This window comes from Manis pentadactyla, chromosome 10 (assembly GCF_030020395.1).
Source record: "Manis pentadactyla isolate mManPen7 chromosome 10, mManPen7.hap1, whole genome shotgun sequence".
In the NCBI taxonomy this organism is placed as follows: domain Eukaryota; kingdom Metazoa; phylum Chordata; class Mammalia; order Pholidota; family Manidae; genus Manis; species Manis pentadactyla.
The window spans coordinates 19,904,750-19,922,559 of record NC_080028.1 but is presented as its reverse complement, the minus strand read 5'-3'; the positions used below and the strand labels follow the sequence as shown (position 1 = coordinate 19,922,559).

At 43.7% G+C, this 17,810-nt stretch overlaps 1 protein-coding gene across 2 annotated transcripts in view; it reads left to right on the top strand.

The window, feature by feature from the left end:
• The first annotated feature begins 3,359 nt into the window (after positions 1-3,359).
• ANO4 (anoctamin 4) overlaps positions 3,360-17,810 on the top strand; it is a 388,767-nt gene continuing 374,316 nt past the window's right edge. For both annotated transcript variants that reach the window (XM_036891459.2, XM_036891457.2), the window contains exons 1-2: positions 3,360-3,531; positions 16,625-16,708. In XM_036891459.2, the coding sequence (XP_036747354.2) occupies positions 3,411-3,531; positions 16,625-16,708 (205 nt within the window). In that variant the 5' untranslated portion in view covers positions 3,360-3,410. The remainder of the gene's footprint in view (positions 3,532-16,624; positions 16,709-17,810) is intronic.

The following is a 17,810-nucleotide window of genomic DNA, read 5'->3' as shown; positions in this document are numbered from 1 at the left end:
CAGTTTCAGGAAGAATTTCATGGATTCCAGAAAAAGAACCCCACTTTTTTGTGACTCAAGAGAACAGTTCTCTGGCCTGGCCATAGTGTATTGTAAAATGTTTCATGCAACAGTCTTTTTTGAGTGAGGAAGATGATTAAGATCTACAGAAAAAACTCACCTACAGTGCAGATCTCCTAAGCACTGACCCTTCCCAACCACCCCTCCCCTATAATCAAACTTTTTTCTTTCACATTGATTCATTCAACTAGTATTCACTGAGTACCTAATATGGGCCAGGAAATGTGCTAGGTGTTGAGATACACTGAAATGTAATATATGGCCCCTGCTTTCCAGTGAGGAGATGGATGGGTAAATAGGTAAATCACAGCATGATGTGATAAATGCTATAATAAAGATGTTAAATGTTACAGGAATACAGAGAAAGTAAGGACATAAAAAGCTTTGATCAGTCAATCGCAGCAATATTTTAAAATGTTCAGTTTGTTAAATCTTTAATAATGGATCAAATTCTAAGTCAAGTTGATTGTAGGCAAATAAAAACTAAATTACTTTCCAGATGCAATAGTTTAAAGAATGCATATTGGTAGACTAGATACTAAATGACAAAATTAAAATATTTTAAAAATGGTAATCACAGAGGGCCTCTTCCCAATGTCAAATGCAATTAATCACATTCAGGGAAGTCATAGTTCAAGTTCAGAGCATGCTGAAAAGAGAAATAGTTTTCTTCAATCTATCACCTGAAAAAAGCATTTTCCTGGAAAGATTTAGAATATAGCTTTCATCACGGTTGTAGCAGTTCATATTTTACTCCTGAGAACATGGCAAATGAATAAAACATAAGAAAATTTGAATGACAAGCTTGTCTTTAAGAAATTTCACTGGTAACAACACAAGTCCTGGAACTCAGCTTTTAAATGTCATTTCCTTTGTCATGTGTGAATCCTGCAAAGACAGAACCACTTGCTCCAGGCAGGGTTTCTTTAACACCCTGTGCTTCATCACAGTATCATAGTTCTTTATTTTTGGCCTCTGTTCCCTCAAGAATGTGAGGTAGGAAGACCAGCCCCTCCTGCTGCGGACCAGCAGACAGGGAGGCTGCTTAAAAATCTGGGTCACGTGACAGCACAGGGCCTGAGAGCCACGGAAAAGGGCTTAGCAAACCTGACCATAAGGGAATGAGGTGTATGTGTCCATCAGTTCCTCACACCAAAGGCCCAGTATTCTCAATCTTAATTCTATTCAGAAGACTGGGCATATGAAGGACTTGGCGTGGTATTATGTGGGCAGAAGTTCAGGTGGCCTTAAGAGAAATTAATTAATTAGACTTTATGTCTTAGTTCCTGCTAATTGGAAAGAGCTGACAAGAAGAATTAAAGTGGAATTTGTAACTCATTTTGACTGTTCTTCCTCATGACCCTCCCTGAGCGAAAAGGCGAAGAATGTAAAAGGGAGGAGAGGAGCCAGATGTCAGAGACAGCCTGGAAATGACCCTGGATCCCAGTGGGGCCCAGAGAGGACCTCGAGGGAGCAGCCACGGAAGAGCACGGAGGGGCCCCAGATGTGAAGAGGCTGACACTAGCGCCCAGCCCAGGGTGCTGGGGAGCTGGGGAGAGGGAACCGGGAGGCCACCGAGGACTCGGAGGCGGCTGGTGGGAACGCTGGGGGAGGCAGGCCTGCCGCTGACCCTAACCCTCACACCCCGGAGCTGGGGGCAGGCAGGCTTACAGATTGCTTAAGACATGGGGGCAACAATTCGGTGTGGGGTGGGTGGAGTGTGCTGTTGAAGAGACCTGACGGGGAGGCAGGTGGGAGCCCTCGGGGGCAAGTTCAAGGCAGACCCAACCTCATAGAGCCTCAGGCATAGTGTCCCACCCGGTCACAGCCACTGTCCTGTGCTGTGGGCTTGACAGTAACAGCGGTTGCAAGTGGGTGAAATGAAAATGAAAACTCGGAGACGGGGTCTTGCCTAGGGGTCACCTGCTGGTCGTTACTGGCTGGGCCAGCGGGATCCCGCGCTCTCACTAACTGGCGGAACTGGCGCCCTCCGCAAAGTCTCAGCCTTGCGCTCAAAAGGGGGAAATGTGGGCACCGACATTTTTTCAGTGTTTCAGCCACGGGTCGCCCGCTGCCGCTTGCTGCCCTCCTAGAGAGCGGGGACGCCAGGGTCGAAAGAGCAAAAAGCTGAAGGCTCGGTTAGACTGGCGGGCGCCGAGGGGAGTTTTCTGAAGAAAGTCCTGGTTTTGCCGCGGCCAGATTTCTCAGCCTTCTCTGTGCTTGTTCCCGAGTTGGCACAACCTCAAATGCAGCTAAATGGACTGGACAGCATCGCCCCCCGACTCGTAGGGCGCTGGCATTTTCCAAGGCACGATTGCCCGGTGACCAGGGAGGCCAGCCAGGCTCCGGGAAGCCCCGGTTGCGCTCCTGGCGTCGTCCTGAACATTCCCTTGGGAATTGCAAGGCATCGGGTGCGCCGGACCCCGAGGGGTCGTCGGGCGGCCTCCCTTTCCTTCAGTTAGCTCCCAAGCCTTACCATGGGTTCCCCTAGCTAATAAGGTGTCTTCCTCCCTCTCCCTCGCCCCAGTTCCCAGCCAGCTGACTGCAAACCGAGGACCCGCACCGGGCGAGTACGCTTCCAGGGAGGGCGAGCTGGGGAGGGTTCGCGCGGACATTTAGTCATTCAACAAATATAGTTTGAGTTAGCGCCCTCGTCGAAGCGCGGGACGGAGTGGAATGGGACACCGGTCTCAGCCTCGTGGGAGACAGACGCGCGAATAAATGTGACAGGATGCTGTGCCGGGGTAGGCAGATCTGCTGGAGTGTTTGGCGGTCTAAGACTTCATTAAAAGTGCGCAGGACCCTCTCCCCTAGGCTTCGGCATTGGAGGCAAGCCTTCTGGAGACCGTCCCCTGGGCTGGGAATCGCGCTGAGCCACAGGCGGCCGGTCCCACCCCTGCGTCCCTGGGTGTGCTCCCCAGTGGAACTTCCCCAGCAAGGGAGCTGCAGGCTCGCTGTCCGGGAGACTGGCGCGCTCACGACTCCCGGATCCAGCGTCGGCCCGCGTTGCCTCTGTCGCCCCCACCTGGAGGGGCACCTGCTGGGCGCGGACCAGCTGGGGTCCTGCCCCACGCCAGTCCCGGCGGAGCAGCACCGGCCGCGCGCCTCCGCCCGGCACCTCCCACCGCCTGCTTCGCCCCTCCTCTCTCCCGCTCGCGCGTCTGCCGCTGCAGGTTCAGTCCCCGCGGGGACCAGGAGCGCGGGGGGTCCGCGTGCTTGCTCCCCACGCCCCTGCAGCCGGAACCCGGCGGCGGACACCTGCGAGCCGCCCGCTCCCCTCCGGGCGACCGCGGCGGGCTCACTGGGCCTGCCCAGCAGCGGGGCGGCCGGGCGCCGCGGGAGCCAAGCGCATGCACTCGGCGCGCCAGGCGCCGGCCGTCCAGGGGCGCGGCGCGCGGGAGGCCGCCCTCGCCGAAGCCCTGGCCAGCCTGGGCAGGACGCGGGCCAGGATGGCCTCCCTCACGGCATACGGTAACGGGCGGTGGCGGGCTCCGGGGCAGCTGGGGCGGGCGGGGCCCGGGGGCCGTCCGGGCCCCCTGGGAAACTTCGGGATTCGGCTCCCGGGAGCGGCTGGAAGGAGCCGGCTGCGGGGCGCGCCGGCCCGGGGCTGGGGCCGATGCTCTGCAGGCCTTGAGGCTGCCTGGAACCAGTAAGGGGGTGTTTGCAGAAAGAGTCGGTGGAGTAAAAACGCCCCAAATTTACGTGTCTGGGAGCCCTGGGACTCCAGAAAAATTACCCTCGCTTCAGAACACCCAGGGGAGGGATACGGGTTAAATCCTTTTCGAGGAATGTGAGGCTTGGAGTTAGGAGATCTGCGTTCACACAGTTTATCTTGTCCCTGACTGACCTTGGGCAAGTTATTTAAACTTTTCTGTTCCTGTATTTCTCCATCTGTAAATTAGAGATGAGAACAGCTCTCTGACAGATGCTATGGGGTTAAAATAATATGCACCAAAATATGTTTTTGATGAAAAAAAAATCAGCTTGGAAATAAAAGTTCCATGGAAAGGCATTATTCCACCCCCCCACCTCACCACCCTTTGGCTAAATAAATATATTTTTTTATTATTTTTTTTAAAAAGCATTGCACAATTCCCAGGAAAACAAAATCATGTAATGAAGGCCTCTGTCTCAGCTAGAAATCTCAGGCTCTGGAGAAGTCAACAAGGCTTTTAATCAACATTTCTTTTTTGTGTGGAAAAAGCAATTATCTTCAGTTCTTTATCAGAGGTGCTGCCGAGATTGGGTTATAGGAGGCTGAAACTCCTTTCCCCTGGCTTGCAGTCAGTTGCAGTAATAGTGTCTAGTTTCAGCCTTTTAAATGCAAAGGTAGTGAGCAATTGTTGGAGAATGTTCTTCAGGGACATCTCCAAGCCTGGGGTTGGTGGGAAGGTAATTGCTGCTTTTTGGTGTGGAGGCTTCTTTCTCCCTGTCAGTGATGTCCCCAGCATATTTTCCCAAGGTTAAAGGGTTCAGTCCTTCTTGGCATTGGTTTAAATGATCACTCAGGTGGCTCTGAGGGTTTGCAACTGATGCTTGTGAACCACTAACAAATTGTGAGCAGATTACAAATTGCGTACTAGTGGTCTTTTTTTTTTTTGTTTCACTCAGAGCATTTTCTGCTGGGATGTGAATTGTTCTTGCCCTTGCAGCACATTTAACACACAACATTGTCATTCTTGGGTTACCATCTGGGGATAATTCAACATTCTGATGATGTTTGAGGCATATTCAAGTCAGAAAGCTATTTTTACACCTGTTCCTATCAGAGGGATCTAACTTATGGTTCTACCTCATGTTAGATTTCACATGCTGCCCTGTGGATACCATCAGTAATAGTTACTAAGGATCAGTTCTATAAATTTCTAGAAGCTTTAAGAGCTTAATTGGGCACCCAGGTGGAGAAAATGAAGTCAGAAGTGAAAGTGTTTTCTGAAAAGCAAATACATTTCAGTTATTAAAGGAAAAGGGTGGCAGATAATTTTTTGGCAACCAAGAATTACACAGGGTTCTCTTAAGAACTTTAAAAGGAACTGAAACAAACAAATGTATCAGTTAGAATTTCTGCTATTTAAAATGTATTCTAGACATACTCTTCTCCCTCCCCTTTCTGTAAAGTGGTCAGTACACTTGGTCACAAAGTGCACAGTAAATCTTTGGTCTGTAGCGAAGTGACCCAAGACGTAACAAGATAGGTTAGTTCCTTAGAGTTTTCAACCTAGTGAACAAGTTAAGGAAAAACGAATTTGAGCACATTCAGTGTATTCCCTACCCACTGGATGCTGTCAAGATCATTATCTGATGAGAGCTTGGCTCATCTCTGGAACCTTCCACAAATCATCTCTCTGACAATCAAACTGCTTTAAAAAATGTCCTCTCCCTATTTTGTTGGATTTGGGTTTAGATATCATGATGAGGGATGATCTAAGGTTCTTGAGCCTGGAATTTGTAGGGTTCAATTTTTATATTCATTTGACTGATTTAATAAATGCCTTAGTCCTATCTTTAGCACAGGGGTGCCAAGAGAATGAACAGTTATGCTATAGAGTGTGTGTTTTAGGTTCCTAAGAAGAGAGAATGGCTTATATATGCATTTCATTAGAGCAGCTTTCACTAAACCTCATTACTTCCCATCTGGATATGCATTTTTGATCCTATATTAGAACTTGCTCTTTCTACTTTTTTACTTTCAGGCAACCATCTAGACTCATATATTCTAGAAATGTGAAATGAGATGAGGGTAATCAATAACTGTACTATGCCCTCTAATAAATATATGTTCAATGGATGATGCAACTTTAAAAGTTCTGGATTTTTAATGCCTCCAACTTTTGTGCTCACCACTGATTTTCCTTTACTTATCCTTTGAGTGGTTTAAATTCTTACCTACTTTTAGCTCATTATATAACCATGTGCATGAGAACAAGAATGGGTGACAAGTCTCTTTCAGAGAGAAATGACTGGCATTTGATTCATTCTTAGGCATGCAAAAGATGGCAGACAGGCTGTGTCCCAGGCTGAACCAGGAAGGAGCTTGTGTTTGGACCTGCCAGCCTGCCATTGAATAAGTCAGTCTTGGATCTAAGAAGGCACTGGGGATCCAAGGAGCTTATAGAGTACAGAGGGGGTTATTTCAAACAGGGAAAGCCTCTCTAGGAGATATTTGATCAGACACCTAAGTGAAGGAAAGGAACAAACCATTCCATTATGAGGGGAAAGAACATTCCTGGCAAAGGGAATAGTAAGAGCAAAGGCCCTGGGGCACGAATGAGCTTCTCGCATTCAAGGCTATCTAGCAGGTCAGTGCGGCTAGAGCAGAGAGAACAAGGAGAAGACAAGAAGCAAATGCAGTCAGAGCCAGTATTGTTCTTATAACTGTTCTCCTCTCATTTTCTTCCTACCTCTTAAGTTGCTGGGTTCTGTCCTTGGCTTCATAGTCTCACTGTCAACCAGGTGGATGACACTGATAAGACACTTACAAAATGCTACACCATCTTCCCAAGTGCAGAGTTGTCTCTTAATGGGAGGCCTTTAAAATGGGGTGACAAGGTTGTCTACTTTGTAAGAAGTGTGGGGTCTGCTGGTCCACAAATAGTTAACAATGGCACTTCATGTGACTTGGTTCAGTTGAATCTCACAATAACCTTTAAGAAATTGGTCCAGTGTTAGCCCCATATTTATTTGAAGAAATTGAGGCACAGGTAAGTGGAGGAACTTACTTAACCTCACCTAACAAATGGGGAGCCCACAAGCAGATTAGGTTTTGGCCTTGGAGCCTGGAGCCAGGGGTAGCTCGGAAGGAAGAAAATGAGCCGATGTGTGGGGATTCCAGACAGAATTAATGGCTCAAGCAAAGGTTAAAGACAGTGGAAGACCAGAGGTTCAGGATTTATGACCAGACGTGGGTATGAGACGGAGTGCCGTGGGGGCCAGGCCTAACCGTACAGCATGGGAATGGATGAGGCAGAGAAGAATGAGTGCGTAGGACATGACTTCCACTGTAACTTTGTTGTTATTCAGGTGACTCCCCAATAGAAATCACCAACTCAGAACTTCTTTCTTGTTCAGGCTATGTTTGTATACCCAGCTGTCTGGAGACTTCTCTACTTAAACAGGCCTCTAGCATCTGAAACTCATTACGTCCAAAACAGAATTCTTCTCCTGTACCCATTTCCTATAGAATAACTCCAGCTCCTGAGCTCAAACTATGTACCAGGCTCAAGCCTGGACCTGGGACGACCTGAATGATGAGAGCTCACTGATTCTCTCACAGTGGCGGGGTCTGCTGGAGGAACGGACCGCTAAAGTGGGAATTAAAATGCAGTATTTAGGAGGAGGGCTGGGAGGAGTGAGGGACACATCAGGAATAGTTCCCTAGAGGGGACAATGTTTAAAGGCCGATTGGGAGGAGGGCCTTGCAGGAAGGGACCATAGCATGAACAACATGAAGAGAGATGGCAGGGGGCATGAAGACAGCCACCAGCAGCATGTGGAGGTGGAGCGTGACGCCCAAGAAACAGAGTCCTGGGAGTCCTCTTTGTGTCTTCCCTTTCCAGAACATACTAACAGGGCAAACGAATTCACCTCCCATGTCTCAGTTCTCTTATCTGTAAAACGGAGTCTCTGCGGGAGTCCGTGAAGTGCGTATGAAGAGTGCTTAGACCTCAGTAAGCATTAGCTGTTAACTGTCACCTGCCTCTCTCAGCCAGTACACTCTCAGTCACCAGAGACTATTGATTCTCCTTCCTTAACGTCTTCCTGCTCTGTGTTCTCCCCTCCTCCCCCACGACTCTTACAGAGGTCAAGGTCACCATCCCTGCTCATTCTGACTGAGGTAGCAGCCTCCCAGCTGTCTCCCTGCCTCTTGTCCTGACCCCTTCTGACCCCAATTGCGAATCTGAACCTGTTACTCCCCTGCTTAAAACTCTTCAATGCCATCCTCTTCTTACAGGTCAAAGTCTAACCTCCCTAGTTTGGCAAATAAAGCCCTGCAGGAACTGACCACCTTTCCCTCTTGCTGCCCTCAGCTCCTGTAGCCACTTTTTAGGGAGGGAGGTGGTTTAGTGGGGCTGATTACACCAGGCTTTCTCAGGCATCTGGCCCTTATTTGGCCCATTCTCTAAATCACACTCCCCTCCCCCTTGGCTCTCTGCATTTGACTTGGACCTTTGGGGTGAGTCTTCTTCCCATCACCTCTTCTTTTTGTACTGTGAGTATTCCCCTCTGTAGGTGGTAAAATCCCAAAGGGCAAGGACCGTATCTTTGATCTTTGTATTCCTAGTGCCTAGCAGAGTCTGGCACATAATAGGTGATCACTACTTGGCTGTCTGACTGAAGGACAGAATGGACTATAGCAGGGGGGCTGTACACCATGCACAAGTGTTTAAAACCTCATTTTCCTATTGCACGTAACAAGCAAAATAATGTTTACCCTTCAGAAAAAGGGACAAGCAAAAGAGCCCGAGCATTCACACCATGTGGTAAAATCAGATGCATGCTGACTGGAACTCATGCTTCAGCTACATAAATCTGAAGAGCTATTTGATGACGTCTCTTGTTTTTGCCCTCTGCCACCTGGCATGCTTGTTATTATGCAATCCAGACACTCATGGTCAACAATAATTAGGATCCATAAGGAGATTAAGGAGATGTAGCAACACATGTACAGATTATTCTTTGACCTTCAGCCCTTCACATTTTAAAAGTTTTTTTCCTAGGGTATAATTAAATTAAAATTTTATTTTGATCTTGTGAGAGAGCATTTTAATCTTGTCTTTTAAAACAGCATGTTCTTTATAATAGCCATGTGGATTTTTCTATTAGAATGTAGTCCTAGACGAACAGTCCACAGCTACCAAGAAAGTTTCTAGATCAAATAATTCAACATACATTTTGTGAGTGCTTACTGTGTGTCAGGCACTGTGGTAGGTTCTGGAAATAAAAACAAAACTGTCTGTTTCATGACTCTTACGTTATACTATAAGGCTTGGACCTTGACCTTCTAGAAAGTATGAAAATAGAATATAGGGTTTTAACAATGAATTAAGTAGATACAGTAGGAAAGAAGGGAAAGAAAAGACTTCTCTAACTAGGGTTCATGAAAGGGTTTTTTGTCAACATGCTTTGCCAGCATGGAATCAAAGGGAAGCTGAGATAATGAGTTATTAGGCACAGTATTTACACTTCAGAAATGGTGATTAAACTATTTAAAAGCTTCCTAGAGGCTTTGGTGAACATTTACGGTGCCTTCTATGCATTAGGCGGAGCCAGGTGCTGCAGACACAAGATGAATAAAGGATGGCCTTGCCCTCCAGGAGTTCGGGTCCACACCGGGTCTGGTGGGGGATGCAGAGGACGCTGCTACAGTTCTCATGCAATCAGTTCCTGCCCTGCTTGTGTCCTGGCGCTGCTGCAAAAATCACATGCAAGAGCAAATGTAAACATTTTATGAAAACCTAGAGAGCTCTACAGCAATATAGTATACAGCCCTATGATATGTGTATTGTCCTTTTTGTAGTGATATATCTGTTTTTATAGGAAAAGCTGTGTTGAGTGGAAACACACTTTGTACATTTCAGTTGACTCATCAGCACCTTAGAGGGACCTCCCAAGGCACCAATTCCTACCTGGGGCCAGTCTATGTCTGCTCTGTATGGTAGGCAGTTAACGTTTTTGAATGAATTTTAGTCACAGTGTAAAGGAGGATGTTGAGGCCTAGGGAGATTAGGTGATGTGATACAGGTTACCCAGCTAGGAGGAAAGGGTGGGTCTTGAATATTAACTTTTCCGTAAGTCTGTAAAACACACTGCAGACATGGAATAAATCAGCAATTTTTCTGAGAAACAGACATATGCATATGTACATACATACACAAACACATACATGTGTACACGAACTTTTTTTTTTTACCAATGGGTTCTCTAGAACCTTATATAAACAATTTAAAGGGATTCTTGAAAATAAATCAGATGCAGTAGGCTGTTGTAGCTCACTCTATGCAATGAAAATATATTTTATAAATTCAATAATATTTCCAGGGTACTAGTGTAGACAGTTATTCAAGGAATTGTACGGTGAATTTTTTTGGAAAGTCAGTAGTTATGCATCATCTATCTATTTGGTAAATTCTTGAGTTCATCTATGTGTATAAGCAGGTTTCTAATATCATTTTAAGGGTTAAGTGAAAACATTCTCTTTCCTTTAAATATTTTTTTCATTCTTTTTTTTTTTGTGGTTGAGATGCTTTCCCAGGCATTGTGGATTCCAGGGGAAGGTTTGGCCTCAGTCTGGAGTCCCTAGACCAGTACTGGCACCAGTTGGAGCTCAGCTAACAACGTAGTTGTCAGTTATAGCTCTGTAATACTTACAGGGGAAAAAAAAAGAAATGCAGATTTCCAGGCCCACCCCAGAGCCACTAAATCAAGATCTTCATTTTAATTAGAGGGCCAACTGATTTGCAGTCTCAGATTTTTCTTACCTAACTGAATTTCTGCTTGCTCAACCAGTCAGTTATTAAGTGTGATAAAATCTCCCTCTGATGGTGGATTTGTCAGTTTCTCCTGATGGGTCTATTAATTTTTGCTTCCTATATTTTGAAGTGATTTTAAGTACACAGATGTAATATTTTGTATATCTTCCTGAAGCATGGGAGCTTGAATGTTTTATCATTACTTATTGATCCTCTGTATCCTTTATAATGCTTTCTGCCTTAAAGCTTTTTTTTATCTAAAAATAACATAGCTACTCTAGCTTCATTTTGCTTAGTATTTTGTTTGCTGTATCTTTTTTATGTCTTTTACTTTCAACATACTTGTGTCCTAATATTTGAGGTGTTTCTCTTATAAACAGCATTTAGTTGATTCTTTTTTTTAGAAATCTATTTCATAATGTCTTAAGTAGTGAATTTAGGCCATTTGTATGTATTGTTATTAATATATTTGAGCTTAATTTCTATCATTTTATTTCATATTTTCTTGCTGTCTTGTTTTTTCCTCCTATGCTTTATTCCAGTTTATTTTCTCTTTGTAAGTTGAATTTTTTGTCAAATCCCCTCTTCCATTCTTCTCCACTATCTTTCTCTTACCCCCTCCAACACAACAAACTGTTACAGAAATACAGTTGATTTCTATTGTTTTAATAATTACCCTTTTACTTTTAATGAAATCATACTTAACACATCCTATACTTTTCACTACATTTCATTTAATTCTAAATTCCATATGCTAACCTCTCCCCTGAACAATCCTTTGACTTTAAGCATCCAACAATTGTGTTATGTACTATTATTATTTGATATTTCAGTATTTTATTTCTATTCATTAAAAAAACTCCCAAATCAGACATTATAGTTACCATTTTACATTGAAAATTTTTGTTTAGATTTACCTACATAGTTATCACAGTTCCAGAGTGGAGACAAAAATAGTCTAGTACTACAGTTAATGGTACTTTCTTTTTTGCTGTGACTAAAATGGAAGGTAAGATAAATTATTGGAATGGACCTGATTTTCCTTTGTTATAAGATCACACTGTTTATGAATATACCACAAATAATTTGAGGCCAAAAAGTGTTAATTTTGTCACCATTTCTATTCTGTGGGCTTTTAAAAACAGATGCACAGGTGATGTCTATCTTGTTCCCTATAGAGCCTCAATGCTTTGTACATCAGATGGAGGAGCACCAGATATACAGGAAGAATCCACCTAACCCCACGTCCTCCTCCTATCTTTGCCTCTGTTCTCAAATATTTATCTAGCGTAAGACAAACCTGGGTTTTAATTCCAACTTTGTGGCTACCCAGAAGTGTGACTGAAAGTCCCCTAATTTTGTGAGCCTCTAGCTCCTCAACTGTAATGTGGGATAATCATACTTAGCTCCAAAGACTTGTTTTGAAGCTTAAATGAGATGAGTGTTTAGTGTAGGGCCTGGTCAAGAGAAAATAAATGTGCAGTAAGTAGTGTTGTCTCAATACACCACCATCTAATGTTCTTAGATATTTTTTCAGAATTTCCATTCTTGGTTTACTCTGTCATGATTTCTGCCCCTCTGTATTTCTTTATAAAAAATTATTGGGAACTGTACTATACATACAGACAGGTGGATAAGACAAATTTATAATTTATCAAATAATTATAAAAGGAATACTGTGTAACCACCACCCAGCTCAAGAGACAGCATTCCCAGTTCTGCAGAGCCCACCCGTTGCCTTTACCTTTTACGATTCAAAGTTGCTTCTTATCCACCCAATGAAACAACCACGCTGACTTTGTGCTAATTATTTTGTTATTTTTCTTTACAGTTTTACCATTCATGTGTGCACCTGAAAACTATAATTTAGTTTTGTTGTTGACATTTTCATAAATGGAATCACATACCATTTTTGGGTTTCTTCTTTCAACATTGTGAGATCCATCGTAATATTTTGTATTGCTTTATTTCATTCATTTTCTGGGCTATATGATACTCCATTTTATGGATATCCTTGTTCTTTTTAAGTGTAAATAAAAATACTAGCTAACAAAAAGGAACACTTTAGGTGCTGCCTTATCAGGTGGGTGCCCTTATTATGCCTGTTGTCCACATGGGGAAACAGAACCATGGGTTGGAACCAGGTGTCTTATGTAGATGCTGACTGCAGAACCCACAGAGATTCCTCATCTTATTCATAGTCTCGAGTTTTTCCACTAGTTACCTGATTTTTTTTTTTTTATTTAACTGTAGTTTGTTCCTAAAGAATGAAATGGATATTCAGGCCCTCCCATAAAATCTAGTATTTTTGTTTTAATTCCTGTGTTGGGGCAACATTTTCCTTTATTCAGAGTTACCTCGTACCATATCTGGCAAAGTTTTTTATACTTTTGCTCTTTGAGTCTTTAAAGTGTTGTCCCCCAAGATTATGCCCTAGTTTTACTATTCAGCTTTTATTAAAATTTCAACAGGTTTACCATTCTAATTTATTTATAGCCTCTTCCCAGGCATTCATTCCTAACTCGAGCATTCTGCTTCTTACTTGATTACTAATTTCTCTGTATGCTTTTCCCCTTCATTCCTTGTCTTTTCTCCCCACTCATAGCCATTTCTGTGCTTGTAAATCTTTATCTCTGCATCTTGGATGCCATTGACCTTGTCTCTTGAAGGTCTCCTCCTTTCCAAAATCTTTTAAGAACAGATCTTTAGTGAAGGGCTTAAAAAAAATTAGGAATGACAACTTCACAGTGGTTAGAATAGTTTGTTATGTTTTAGGTCTGGATTTTGTTGATTCAGCTGATTCTGCAATTATATACTGAGCTATTTGCTACCTATGCGTTTTGTGACGCTGATTTGTTTTTATTACCCCATCCTTCTCCCCCTAACCCTGAAAAGTTAGATAAGCATCATTGTCACCCTTTTCAGGTGGAGAAACACATACTAAAGGCAGTCAACAGCCTGGCCATGTTCTCAGAGGTTATGTGCAGCAAAACTGGGCTTCAAACACAGGTCTGCTTACTCTCAGCTGAGTTCTTTCTCTTGGGTCACAGCAGCCTCTAATGAAGTTATAACTAATAGGAAGGGGACCTGATCATTTGTTTATCCTGTAATTTCATGCATTCCTTTTCTCTTTCTTTCAACCAATGAACATGTATTGAGAATTTACCGTATGCTGGGCACAGCTCTAGGCTATGGAAATTGCAAATTGAGTAATACGTGGGTCTGCCCCTGGCAAGCCTGTGCTTTAGGATGCCTGTAAACCAGCACTACCTTGTCTGCTCAGTGCCCTTGGGGGTGTGTTTGATGTTCAGGAAGCATCCTAGAGAATGGAGATGGTCTGGGAGTGATTCTCAGAGGAGGACTGGCCATATACACTTGCTAAAATTATTTGTCACTTATTAAAATTCGTTTAAAAATATTTTTTAGCATTGTACCTCCCAAGGACCTAAAGTGGCCTTGATGTGGCTTCTGGGGGCCACCACCATTTCTCTGCCCTCCAGCTCACCACCTGCTTTTATCAGCACTTCTCAACTGCTTTCAAACCACAGGGACATAGGGGCACCCCTGAAGATGTCTCCTTTCTTCCTGCCTTCTCTATCAGTGCCTGCTATTCTTACCTCCTAAGAGCATTCATGTATAAAGCCATCTTCTCTACCAATCCACATCACTCAATAAAGTCTGACTCTCAATATGTTTCTATAAACCTGTTCTCTTTGAATGCATTTGACTTATTTATTTATTTTTTATTAAGGTATCATTGATATACAATCTTATGCTCAGGTTTCAAATGAGCAGCATTGTGGTTACTACATTCCCCCTATTATCAAGTCCCCACTACATACCCCATTACAGTAACTGTCTATCAGCATGTAAGATGCTATAGAGTCACTATTTGTCTTCTCTGTGTTATACTGCCTTCCCTGTGCCCTCCTCCCATATTATATGTGCTAATCATAATACCCCTTAATCTCCTTATTCCTCCCTTCCCAGCCACCCTTCTCAGTCCCTTTCCTTTTGGTAACCATTGGTCCATTCTTGGGTTCTGTGAGTCTGTTGCTGTTTTGTTCCTTCAGTTTCTGGCTTTGTTTTATACTCCACAGATGAGTGAAAGCATTTGGTACTTGTCTTTCTCCACCTGGCTTATTTCACTGAGCATAATACCCTCTAGCTCCATCCATGTTGTTGCAAATGGTAGGATTTGTTTCTTTCTTATGGCTGAATCATATTCCATTGTGTATATGTACCACTTCTTCTTTATCCATTCATCTACTGATGGACACTTAGGTTGCTTCCATATCTTGGCTGTTGTATATAGTGCTGTGATAAACATAGGGGTGCATATGTCTTTTTGAATCTGTGACCTGTTTTCCTCAGGTAAATTCCTAGGAGTGGAATTCCTGGGTCAAATGGTATTTCTATTTTTAGTTTTTTGAGGAACCTCCATATTGCTTTCCACATGGTTGAACTAATTTACATTCCCACAACAGTGTAGGAGGGGTCCCCTTTCTCTGCATCCTGGCCAGCATTTGTTGTTGCTTGTCTTTTGGATTTTGGCCATCCTAACTGGTGTGAGATTTTAATTTGCATTTCTCTGATGATTAGCGATGTGGACCATCTTTTCATGTGCCTGTTAGCCATCTGAATTTCTTCTTTGGAGAAGTGTCTGTTCAGATCCTCTGCCCCTTTTTTAATCAGGTTATTTGTTTTTTGGGTGTTGAGGCATGTGAGCTCTTTATATATTTTGGATGTTAACCCCTTATTATATATGTCATTTATGAATATATTGTCCCATACTGTAGGATGATGCCTTTTTGTTCCACTGATGGTGTCTTTTGTTGTACAGAAACTTTTTAGTTTGATGTAGTCCCCATTTGACTTATTCTTAATAATTCTTTCTTTCCCTCAGATCTATAATTTCACCATTGTAAATCAGAGCTTCAGAGTTTTCCTAGTATCATATAACATATATTCAAATTTCCTTTAGGTCAGTTTTGTAACCATTACTGTAATGACTCTTTGTGTCTAACCCCCAGTGTTTTATTTTAGACAATACATATATATTTTGATATTTTAAAATCATTTATTTATGCCCTGCCACGTTGCATAAACAATTTGAAGTAGCTCCGACCTCTGTTTGAGCTCTGTTCTGTCACATGCGTGGTGTGACCCCGGGAAAGGTGCTCTGCTGCCGGATTTTCAGCTTGTCCATCAGAGACACGGGGTGACGTCTTCCTGCTTCCCCTTGCGCATGAGTGAGGGATGAAATTGCTAAGGTGCCGTGTCAGTGTGAGGCTTGCCTTCCTTTTGCCCCTTCTGCCTGGAACGTTTTCCCTTCACAGTCATGAGGAATTCAGTGCAGTGTGCTGCCCTTTAGCCTAGAAGGGAACTGCATCTGCCCCTGTCTCCACTGCCACTTGTCCCGTGGTTTGGCCGTGGTGGCCTCTCCTCCGGATTCTTGCAGCAGCCTCACAAAGGAGTCTTCCTGCCCCTCCTCTTGCCTCCTCTAGTCTGCCCCCCACGCTGCCTCAAAATGATCTTTCTGAAATGAAAATGGGATCCTGCTTGCTAGACAAAAACCCAAGTTGTTAGCATGGTTTAGAAGACCCTTCATAGTCCGGCCACTGCGCACCACTCCTTTTCTTCCTGCATTCCACTGCTAACTCACAAGGCTGCCTGTGGCCTCTGAGCCTCTTGACACCATGACAGTTCTCTGCCTGGATCTCTTCCCTCAATTCATTCCCCTTTTGCTAGTCAGATTGTATCCACCTTCAACTTTTAGTTCAGACGTCACTTCCTCCAGGAAGCCTTAGTTCAGCCTCTAGTTCAGATCCCCTGCACTCTTTCTCCAGAACCCTTCACCCCCCATTGTAATAACAGTGACACTGACCTGAGGGGTGGCAGTCTGGCTGTTGAATGTTCCAGGTGTCTGGCCCAGGCACTCCCTAAGTGTGGGTAAATGAACCAACCAGTCAGTGTGTGAGTATTTGACTGCCCAGACACAGAGAGCTGGCTTATCTACCAGCAGTCATATATTTACACTGTGGCCGTGGTGTCCACCAGGATATAACCAAACTTCTCTCTTATTTTCTTAACAGATAGAGATGTGAGTAGTGGGAGTTACAACCTTTCTTCTGCGACGACAGGCAGCTACTACAGCTGTGTCAGCCAGATCACCATAGGTGAGCAATTGTGTAATTCTGTTTTGTAAAAACTACTGTTGCCAGGAAAGGCTGGGGTGGGGAAGTGAAGGGAGGCGTGAGTAGAAAATGTAATCTCAGGAGCATTTGTTTTCTGAATCAGAGCAGTTGCTCCTGGACACAGCATGTCCAGGCGCCCTCTTGTGGAGCCGTATTGCTTTTGCATAGAAATGGCTGGAGTAAGTGTGGTCCAGAGATTAAAAAACAAAACAAAATCAGGTTTTCCCAACTTTAGACATTTGCTTTAACTCTTTCATTTGTGTATCACACGTATTATTTTGTACTTAGCATTAAAACTGTTTAAGATTTATATTCATCTATTTTAAAAAGAAATTTAACCTCGTAGCTGCAAATAGAAAATGTATACTGTTTCCCATAAGTATAAGGTAATGCGCACATGCATAATAACAGTAGATCAATGTTATTGAATGCTACCTATGCTTTGAGGAATCCTGTTTGTGCCAGCTGCCCTGTCCCCTGACTTCTCAGAAATAAAACCCCCTGTTATAGTACCTGGCCTCAGAAACTTGAAGTCTGCAGGCTGGGGCGTGTTATTCTCTATCCCTCCCTTCCTCGATGAAGGACCCCCCGCACCCCTGACAGGAGACAGTGGGCTTGCAGGACATGTGTTCACCCAACGCTCTCTTTCAGCTGCCTTCTCACTAAACCTTAAACACGTTTTAGTTTGGTCACAAAGTGGCCCTGATTCTTCTTCTGTCTGTCGAATCTTTCCTCTCCCTTTCACTTCCTTTCAGAATTTTCTTGATTACAGAATTGTGGGCATTGACTCAGAAAGAAGAGAAAAATAATAATAGTTACAGCTAATATTTACTTTGCATGTATCATTTGGCAGCTGCTTTTACCATTGACAAGCATCACTTTACTTAATCAGGACCCTCCGAGGAAGGTACTATTTTTATTCCATCTTACAGATGAAGAAACTTGCTCTTTGCCATCCAGCCAGAAATTAGTATATGCATGATTTCAAGCCAGGTCTGTTTGACACTAAATCTCATGTATATTATTGTTTCTCAAACCCCAGTAATGTGGACCTCTATAAAAAGAAATAGTTATGAACCTCTAA